Source organism: Malurus melanocephalus, unplaced genomic scaffold, assembly GCF_030028575.1.
Source record: "Malurus melanocephalus ecotype Western Australia unplaced genomic scaffold, MMel_1.1 scaffold_90, whole genome shotgun sequence".
In the NCBI taxonomy this organism is placed as follows: Eukaryota; Metazoa; Chordata; class Aves; order Passeriformes; family Maluridae; genus Malurus; species Malurus melanocephalus.
This window is the reverse complement of record NW_026623322.1, coordinates 2362474-2373010: the sequence shown is the minus strand read 5'-3', so window position 1 is coordinate 2373010 and position 10537 is coordinate 2362474. Positions and strand designations below refer to the sequence as shown.

General features: G+C 40.1%; 1 protein-coding gene across 3 annotated transcripts in view; it reads left to right on the top strand.

The window, feature by feature from the left end:
- The first annotated feature begins 20 nt into the window (after positions 1–20).
- The window catches only part of EXOC3 (exocyst complex component 3), a 25840-nt gene continuing 15323 nt past the window's right edge, over positions 21–10537 (top strand). Inside the window, exons 1-4 of one of the 3 annotated variants that reach the window (XM_057368364.1) lie at positions 21–94; positions 2905–3089; positions 6837–7056; positions 8805–9486. In XM_057368364.1, coding sequence (XP_057224347.1) covers positions 2946–3089; positions 6837–7056; positions 8805–9486 — 1046 coding nt within the window. In that variant the 5' untranslated portion in view covers positions 21–94; positions 2905–2945. Of the gene's footprint in view, positions 153–600; positions 680–2904; positions 3090–6836; positions 7057–8804; positions 9487–10537 lie in introns of those variants that run through there. The other 2 variants (XM_057368365.1, XM_057368366.1) reach the window with 2 other exon arrangements.

Genomic DNA, 10537 nt, shown 5'->3' with positions numbered 1-10537 from the left:
GCCGCCGGCAGCGTGGTGCGCATGCGCGGCCGGGCGTGCGCCGGCGCACCGGGGGCTGTCAGCGCCTTCCCGAGCAGGGGCGGCCGCGGCCCCGGTAAGTGGCGGCTGTGTCTCCCAGCGCTCCCGGCCCATGTCCCCGCCGCTCCCGGCCGGTGAGCGCCCTCGGGCCGGACCCTCTCGGGCTGTAGTGACCCCGGTCTAGCAATGGGAGGGAGTGGGGGCGGGATGGGCCGGGGTGATCCGGGGAGCCCCTCGGGATGGCGGGGCCGAAGGGGGGTGCTGAGGGCTCGTCCTGTCCCGGGGCCGCGGCGGACAGCGAAGGAGCTCGGCGTGCCCGCGGGCAGAGCTCTGGCCTTTGCTCGGCAGGSACCGGCACCTGCGTCGGGGCGAATGATTCGAGCTGAGCCACCTCTGCCGGGGAGGAGCCGGGCGGGTCTGGGCTGCCGGCCGGGGCTGCCGCYGCTGCGTCCCCCGAGCTCTGTTCGGAGGGGTTTGTGCGTTCCTMTAACCCAGGAGCTTCTCTGCGGAGGGGCAGAGGCCTCCCCCGGGAGCCTGTCACCCCTTGTGACTCGCCTCTGGAGCGTTAGTCCCGAGGATGAGGGTGCGATWGTAACTGGAGCCTTCCTAACCCGGCTCGGGACGTAGTTTTGTTCACTTCTGCCTCTGTTTTGCGGTGAAGGTGTGTGTAGTTCTGATTCACAGTTTCTGTGTGAAGTTGACATGGTTTCCTAAAGTTTGCTGTGCCTTTTGGGTGGTTGTACAAGTGTCTGTGTTCCTCGGCTTGTTAGTTACAGTGTGCTGGCTTCTGGTTCTGCTGACCAGGTCTGCTTGATGTTRATGTGCCTGGGTAGTGGCTGTGTGGACTAAAGGTGTTGTAACTCTGTGAATGTACTCAAAGCTTTTAATGAGGGTGGCAATTCAGGATAAAGCTGTCTGTGCAGAATACYATTTCTGTAGTAAATTCCTATTTAAAACTATCTTTTTATTTTAGATTTTAGATAGAGGCCTGATAGCTTGGAAATGGATTGAGCCAAACAACATTGGAGTATTTATTCCAAAGCACGAGTGATAGACATAGATCTTGCATGTTTAGATGAAGAGTAAGAAATCAAATACTGTTTGAGCTAAACAGGCCAGTAGAAAAGAAATACRGGAGTTTACACTGTAGAAATAATTCTGGAATAAATGCATACTTATACATGTAATTTTTAAAGGTACTAGAGATGCAGAACTTGAGAGATGGACTTGGGCTCTTGCAGATTAGCTCATGGGCAGACCTCACCTGGAATGTTTTTTAGCCATGATAAATTCTAAAATTAAGAATTTTACTAATGCTGTACAGAGTCTGGCTGGGATGTAGTTAATTTTCTTTACAACACTCTGTACAGTCTGTGTTTTGGATTTGTGGCTGAAACAGTGCTGCTCACACAGCGGTGTTTGGCTATGGCTGAAGGGGGTTTGTACAATGTGAAGGCTTTCTCTTTCCTAATCTACCCTCTGCTCACCTCAAGTAGGCTGGGGATGGGCAGAGATTGAGAGGGCACAGCAGCGACGTCTGACCCAAACTGGCCAAAGGGAAATTCCCTGTTATGTCATACTTGGCAATAAAATATKGGGGATTTGCTTCCAGGGTGGTCATTATTCAGGGACTGCCTGGCATCTGCCTGTGAGGGGTGGTGAGCAATTTTCTTTGCTTCAATTGTTTTTTAGGTGGGGGTGTTTCCACTTTCCTTCTTTTATCAAACTTTTTCTTATACCATGACTTTTCTTGCTTTTGCCCTTTCAGYGCTGTTTAAAACTTGACACAGTTCTTCAGATCACTRTTCTGTTGAGRTTAAGTGATGTGCTGCATGTATGAATGCAGACTGCTTTGAAAATAGGTATCTAATTTCATATATCTCTATGGGAGAGAGGATAATCTGTAGCTGTGGCAGCAGAACCTAAAACATTGTGTCTGGTTGCAAGACTAAAGACATAAAATGTTGGAAATAATTTGGAAACAATGAGGAGCTCCAGATACATTCCTCAGAGATCTGTACCATGGTACCGCAGCTTTGGTGATGGGATTCTCACTGTTTTCTCTTAGTAGYTATTGAAGTTCAAGAGAGCTGGTCTGTCTCGATGGCCAGCAGATGTTACCTTTTCCCCATACTTGTTTGCCTGCATGTCTCAGTTTCACTGGAAGTTCTGCTGGAGGATGAGGTTAAATACTTTTTTAATTTTTCCCTACACCCCTGATGGACTGGACTGATACTGTGAGAAAAACTGAAAACAAGAGTAGGAAATTTAAAAATCATCCATCAGAAGCCTAAATGGAAATGCTCTGTAGTTAAGTCTCTGGATTTGGAGCTTCCACAGCTCTGTTTCTCCCCAGTTTTGGTAACAAGTTTGACCTATTGCTGCAGGGGCACTATGGTTGTCTCAGCTTCTCTCAACTGTAGTTCAGGAAGAGTTATAATTTTGCTTGGACTTTCTACAAGATTTTGATATGCTTGTCTCACTACCCTTTTAATAGGCAAACCTACCCTTGGATTAAATAGAATCTGTTCTTTTAATGAAAATTTGCTGGTGAAAATACTTTTAATGAAAGTGCTTCTAATGAATTTGGTGATGGTGGTGGGGTTTTTTTTGGGAGGTGTTTTTTCATTCAAACTTAGAGCAAGGTAAATGCAGAAASAGCAACCAAAAACATTTCAGGGGTACTAATGAGACTGAGTTAAATGCCTTTAAATGCAATTCCTGTAGAATTCCAATTGCTTCTCTTTATATTGCGCTTTAATGATGCTTCAGTCACGTTTCACTGCTTTCATTGCCACAGTTAATTCTCCAGTTGTTAACTTTGAAATTTCACATAGCCATCGAATGAAAAAAGTGGGTTTTAAAAAAAAATTTCTTTCTTTTCAGTACTGTTAAGTTATGACGGCATTTTGAGGCCCTAATCAACAATGGAGGAAACAGATAGGGAAGCAGTTGCAACAGCTGTTCAGAGAGTAGCAGGAATGCTTCAGCGTCCTGATCAGCTGGATAAAGTGGAGCAGTATCGCAGAAGGGAAGCTCGTAAGAAGGCTTCAGTAGAGGCTCGACTCAAGGTACAGAGTTGGATCCATCTCAGTGTCTGTGGTGTCTTTTTTTAAAATTCCGTTTGGTTTTTGGTTTGGTTTTTTTTGTTTTTTTTTTTGATTCTACATTTTCAGCCAGATGGATAATTTTAAACCAGGGACTTCAGTTTTTTTCACTGTCCAAACTAGAAAATTTATGTCCTGAAAGTAATGCAGACAGTGTTGTACATCTTACTAACATTTTATTCAAGCTTTTCAAGTATTTAGGTCCTTCTGCAGTTTATCCATGGACAACTTGTGCTGTGTAGCCTGTCAGCCAGCACATATCTGTCTTAGTGATTGAATACTGAACTTGTAAGAAAAAATTGGTGATTACATCTGAAAAAGGATCAGTTACCCCTCTGACTTTTAATGCATATAGGGAAGGTGATTGAAATGCATCACATTCTTGTCTCTTGTGGTAGTGACCCCATGATTTTGTCCCTCCTGCACATGTGTTTGTGTGAGTGTATGCACATTCACACAAAAAGCCTGAAATATGATATGGTCATCCTGTCTTTATTGTCTGTATGTTACTGAGTTCTGTGTTTTCTTTCTTCTCTGCCCAGCAGTCATTTTAGACTACTGTAGTAAGTACATGGAGTAGAATCTCAGAAAAGTTTTCTGGGAAACGTTTTCTCTGGTCAAAATGGCTGGTATACATGGTATCTAATCTTAGGTTTTGGTTAGTTAGTTTATCTTACAGCTATTTAAATGGTTCCTCCTTTGTGGGAGTCTGCCTGAAGTAGAAGAAAACCAATTTTGTGCCGCAATGAAAAGATCGGTTAGCAAATTACATGTTGACTTTTGTAGCATAGAAACAAATWTTTCTGATGACTTGGACTGGGCTTTTCGGATTTAAGTCAGGAAGGATATAGCGTGGAGTCTATTAATAATGGATCAGCTGTTTAGTTACTGGGATCTATTCATAATATATGAGCACAGTCATTTGCCTGGCTGCTTCCACAGACAGTCATGACTAAACTTTGTAAGTCTTGTAAATGCCTAAATCCACTTTATAGCTATTTTCCCTATTGTTTGCCTTAAGTTACTTCAGTCAGTAGGTGGTCAGAAATCCCTGTTCCAAAAAGAAGTTCAATACCATTTAATTCACTTAGGATGCATTCCTGAAACATGTGAYGGTTAGTGATGCAATGGATAGCAAAGCTGTTTTCCCCATGAGAATTACTATAATGGATGAGAGTGCAAAGAGAGGATGTAAGAAATACTCGTTGCTGTATATATGTGTAATGTGGAAGATGGAGAGACAGACATCAGGATCATCAGCCAGAGGAGTTGCTGACTTCTCAAATTGGATTACTGCTTCATCTGAGTGAAAGAACACAGGGTGTGTTTTTCTGTGTGAACATGTTAGTACTTCTTTCTGACTAAATATGCTTTTATCTTTGTGGTCATTTTCCTCATGTGAATGTCTACATCCTCTCTCATGTATTTCCTTATGCCCATTTCTTATATCCTTAAGTGCATTTCTTCTGTGCAATATAAATTCCTAGAGGAAAAACTGCTTTGAAATGTGTCAAACTCATCAGTTCCATGTATGAGAGTGCTGGCACTCAATGAGGCAGTGTTATTGGGGCTCGGTAGCAGAACTCTGAAACGATACTTGGATGAGCACCAGGTAGCACTGTAGGCTGGTGCTATTGGGTTTTGTGGTTCAGAATGTAGGAAAAGAGTTGCTTGGAATCTCTTCCAGAGCCTGTAAAATTATAATCAGCCATTTTTGTTTGTGAACAGTCAATGGAAGAACTTCTCTATGAAGAAACACTGTATATATACACATGTTCCAGAATACAAAGCATGAATGTTCTCCCCTTTGATTCTTGTTGTGCAGTCATGAATTTGAGCCATCGGGAGACCAGGAAGCCAGGATTCTGGCTTCATGTTGAAAGCTATCACTTGAAAAGACCCAAAAAGAGAAGTTTTAAGCCCTTTTTCCAGGATGGTTTAGTTTTGTTTTCATTTGTTTAATACAGTGATGCTCAGTCCAATCTAAGATGAATATGCATTCTAGGAAGCAAAGACTACAATGCTTGGCTGGGACTTGATTTGCTCCCTGCCCCACCATGCACTACCCTGGCTCCAACTGACTATTAGAAGACAAACTGAATGTGGATGGATGTCTGTTTTTAGAATTTTCCTTGTTCACTTGTGTCAGGGACTGAGATCACTGGCTGTTTCAGTTCAACATAATCAAGTTTCTGCAAAAGTTAAATAGGCAAAAATTCAAATATGTAATACTTGAAAGATCTGCCTCAGACAAAATCAAAGCAGAAGTATTGAACATTTAATGATCATATGATTTTTAAAATACTGTATGGTCAGCTGCAGAAGATTGTTTGGATATTGTATAGAATGTTGGAGTATCCTAATTATCTCAGTTCCTGTGGAGGAAAAATGTGTTAATGCAGCAGTTCTATAGATAGAAACTGTATAAAAATGCCTTACTACTGCTTAATTGTGCTGAGTCTTCCAGGAAGATCCTTTTTTTTATCAATAAAATCAGCATGTCATAATTTGAAAGTACATTAATAATCTTGCTTTAAAAATCACTGCTTTTTTTTTTCTGGGACTTTCCCAGTACATTTAAAACACAGTAAATGTTGTTTGCAGTTACCAGGATTTCCTCTTTGGCTTCTAGTATCCGACAGAAAGTTCCCTAATGGTCCAAGCTTTTGGGCCTTAAAAATCTGGCCAAAAAAAYTGTTTTGAGCTTAGCAAAACCACTAGTGCCTCATCTTCTTTACTGGTTACTTCAAGTCCCTGAGTTTTCACTGAGTCTACTGAGTTTTCACTGATGTCTTGCTTGTGTTTTGAAGCCTATTATTTCTAGTTCCATTTTCYACTCCCCTGATTTCACCTTTGGAATCACATCTTTTTAAAACCACATATATAAAAAAAACCTGCTGTGGAAGTGATCTGATTTTTTTCACTCAGATATGCACTATAATGCATTTTCTGTAAGGTGTCTAGGCTGTCAGACAATATTCAGGCCTAACAGCCTTTTTGAAGAGTCATTATTTCAGGTGCCACCTGCCGCAAAACATCTATATCAGTAACCTCTCTATGCCAAAATAATCTAGTAGTTGGATTGTTACTCTGGTCATGGAGGTTTCACAGTGTGAAAATTTTATTCAGTTTGGGGTTTTGTTGTTTGTTTTGACTGAATTACTTTAGATTTTTTTTTTTTTTGCCTTTGGGAGTTTTTGGGGCTTTTTAAGAACATTTCAGAATTAAATTTGGGCTTTTTTAGAACATTTTCCATTGTGAGGAAAAATTTGTAACTGCTTTGAGAATCTGTACATGGCAAACATTCTGATGAAACGTGGACTTTTCTTTTGAAATCCCACTTTGAAATTAATTTATGAAGTAAATGCAAAGAAGTCTCATTCTGCCTTCCTCTGATCCTGGTTTAMTATAGATTTATAAAGTTTATGATCTATCTCCCTAAGCTCCTGTGTTAGTTTGGGGATGAACCAATTGTATCTAGGTTCTGTAAAACCAGATGCAAGTTCAGAACTTAAAAAAACTGGTATGTGGGCATATTCGTTGTGCATGCACAAACTTGCATGTTTCTGGTAAATTATAATATTTCCTTTTCCTTTTTTTTCCTGCTGAAAATGTTAGATGTTGAAATGAAAACTRAATCTTGATAAATGTTGAAAATATGAAATTTACGATGATTAATATGGGTTCTTTCTTTGTCTCTTTGTATTTAAGGCAGCAATACAATCCCARTTAGATGGAGTACGAACAGGTTTAAGCCAACTGCACAATGCACTGAATGATGTGAAGGACATTCAGCAGTCTTTGATAGATGTCAATAAGGACTGGAGGCAGAGCATCAACACTATAGAAAACCTCAAGGATGTTAAAGATGCTGTAGTGCAACACAGYCAACTGGCAGCTGCTGTAGAAAATCTCAAGAATATATTTTCAGGTAATCCACTGTTTATGCAATCCGTCAGATATTGAAAACACTTTCAAATGGTGCTAACAGCTGTAAAGTTGCCAAGTAATGCTGAGAGCTTTAAACCTCACTGGGAATGAGGATTGAAGGACGAATCACCTACACATCACATACAAGGAGGTAGCTGGTAACCATTTAATATGGATGAAGACTAAATTGTGCCATAGGAACTTCTAGTCTGGCCATTAAACACAACTCAAAAAGTAGTTTCCTGCAAGCAATTAGTAGCTGARATAACATGTTTTGTATGAAAGGCTGAAATATGCAAGCAACAAATGCAGAAAGAATATTTGTAAAGTTCTGATGTCTTGCCACCTGAGCTGGACACCTACAGCAAGCCTGTTGGGTACAAATAGTAYAGAACTATTTGAGGAGGCAAAAACATTTTGCTTCACTGTACGGCTGTGAGGATTTGCAAAATGAAGTAAGATTAATGAGATAGAACAGGTACTGTAAAGATAAGGRAAATGCAAATACCTGTGTAATTAACCAGTGTAAAGAGTGGATTACCTTTTGTGCAGCCGTTTTGGTGTACRCTACATTCCATCTTGAATCATGATGAGTTCCTTGCCAGGACTTTTCTACCTGTACATAATTAAACAGGGATAAACCTATCATACTAATTTKATTTTACTTAAATAGTCATTTCTCTCCTCTTACCTCCTGAAACCAATACACAAACTGTACTTATACAGGAAAATTGCTTTCCAGTTATACCAGGTTGATTAGTTTACTCTCTGTGTGTATCTAACCTTTACAGTACCAGATGCAGAGTGCAACTTAAAAAAAGRATAGTGTTTACATGCAATGTCTAGCAATTAAAAACAAAAACCAATAAAATTATATATGTCCCAATGTGGAGCTCTTTGGGGGGTGTTATTTCCTTTTACACTGATGAATCCAACTGAGACAAYAAACCTTTTCAGGCTTTTTGAGAAGTTTTTAATAAGAAGAATCTCAGCCTGGAGTTCTTAAACAGCATGCTTGTTTTGCTCAGAGATGATCAAATGTTTTMTAAACAAAGTGGTTTTTATCATGATTGAAAAGACTTTTACACACAACCATTAGAACTTTTTGTGGGCTTCTAGTTTTATCACTAGCTGCCATCTTTGCAGTGACAATTTTTCTGCTGAGATTTTTCAGTTCTTCCCGCACAGGATCCTAATCATCTTCTGCAGAGTTCCTCAAATATTGAGAAATAATAAAGAATAAAAAAATCTTCTAAATATTTTAGCCGCATAGGTAATTATCCATATTCTGCCTTTGTGCYTTAAGCAGGCAAAAACTATTCAGGAAGGAGGTAAAATTTGGAATTTGCTGAGTGCAGACTCAGCTTCAACAGAGTGAGTGACTTTCAGTCAGGCAAGTTAAAAGCCTTTTGTGTAAYGTATAAGAAAACCAGTACTGCAATTTTTTCATAGTAGACTTTCCAGGGTTCATTTATTYATTTTTTGGCATGAGGAGGGAGAGAGAAAATTGTGTTGGCACTATGATCTTTATTTAGCCACTGATCAAAATGGAACACTGTAGTTAATAATGTATAAAGATATATAGGATATACTAACAATTTTTGAATACTTTAAAATAACTTCCTTTAAATTATTTAAAAATAATTCCTCCAGCTTTTTTCCTAGTGGTTTTATTGTCTTGTGTTTATTGTTTATATTTTGACAGTGGGGTTGTACTCTCTGTGATTTTTCTTCTTGCCTTTTTTTCAGTTCCAGAGATAGTCAGGGAGACCCACGATCTGATTGAGCGAGGGGAACTTCTGCATGCTCACCGGAAACTGATGGATTTGGAGTGTTCTCGTGACAACCTGATGTATGAGCAGTACCGCATGGACAGCAAAAACACACACGACATGAACCTCATCCACACATACTTTGGGGATATGCAGAAACTGTCTGAGGARTTGGCAAAGCAACTTTGGATGGTGGTTCAAAGGTCTCTTGTCACAGTCCGTCGAGATCCTACCYTGCTTGTCTCTGTTGTGAGGATAATTGAGAGGGAGGAGAAAATTGACAGGCGCATGTTAGACAGGAAAAAACAGACTGGGTTCATACCTCCTGGCAGACCAAAGTCGTGGAAAGAMAAAATGTTCAATATTTTGGAAAGAACTGTGAGCACACGAATTGAAGGCACTCAGGCAGACACGAGAGARTCTGACAAAATGTGGCTTGTGCGGCATCTAGAAATCATCCGTAAATAYGTCCTTGATGACCTGCTTGTGGCCAAGACCCTGCTGGATCAATGCTTTCCTCCACATTATGACATTTTCAACAGGTTGCTAAACATGTACCATCAAGCTTTGGCCACCCGAATGCAAGAACTTGCTGCAGAGGATCTGGAAGCAAATGAGATTGTTAGCCTTCTAACGTGGGTTTTGAATACATACACTAGGTAAGGCCCCCGTATCTTTTCTATTAGCAATAAGTGAGAGGAAACATGCAAAATACAGTTTGTGTTAATATTTGTATGTCTATTAACATACAAGAAGATAAAATCAARAAGGGAAAATACCAAACTAGGAAGTTCTTTACTATTCATTACACATTCTGCTTCYGGGAAATCACTCCTTAAAAGTTGTTTGTATTTTCTAATATATAATTTTGTTGCTTAAAGTTTTCAAGTTCAATTAAAGACCTATGTGAAGCTCCAGTCACCTTGTATTTGTGTGCCAGTTTGGTGAAGTATTGGGAAGAACAGGAGATTGTTTCACACACGAGCTCTCAAAGTGCTTGTTGTGGCCACAGCCCAGGAAGATCTGTATAATTATTAACTTTCTATTGTTCTCTTTTATAGGGGGTGGGACTGTTTCAGAGTTGAGTTGCCTCATTACTGTTAAATGGAAAGAATGTAGTAACTTCCTTTAGGTTTTCTCTCAAAACTCTGATGATTCAGTTTTTTTATAAGAATTTCTGCTTACACGTTGTTTCCTATGATAGTCTTAAGCTTATTTCTTTTGAGTCACGTCATTTGTTGGATTAGCTTAAGCATTGTGGAGGCTTTGTTGCTTTTTTTTTTCATCCTCCAGGTAGAAACAGCTCAGATGGTAACTGYTGAGTTTTTGCTGGCATGTAGTTACTAGAGCAACTGATTTGTTTGGGAAAAAGTGCTGCAAGCYTTTCTGTGGCTCATGACTGTAATCCTGTTCTGAATAGCTGGCATTGASCCAGGTTCTGGGTTGTGTGTACTTTTGATGTCTTCAATTGTTCAATRTCACTATGCAACAAGTTAGACACTTGGTGGGTTTAGGGTGTAATGCCATACAGCACACAGGTAGGAGATAGTACTGTTCTGGAGAATTCTTAGGACAAGCTCTCTTGCTTTATTCTGAACCGTGAAGTTCTGGCTTTTCTTCCCTGCAAGGACCAATCAGGAGCATTTGTGCATACTTAGATACCTATGCAGGATATGAGAGAGATGGAGCCACAAATAAGGAGTTAATTGG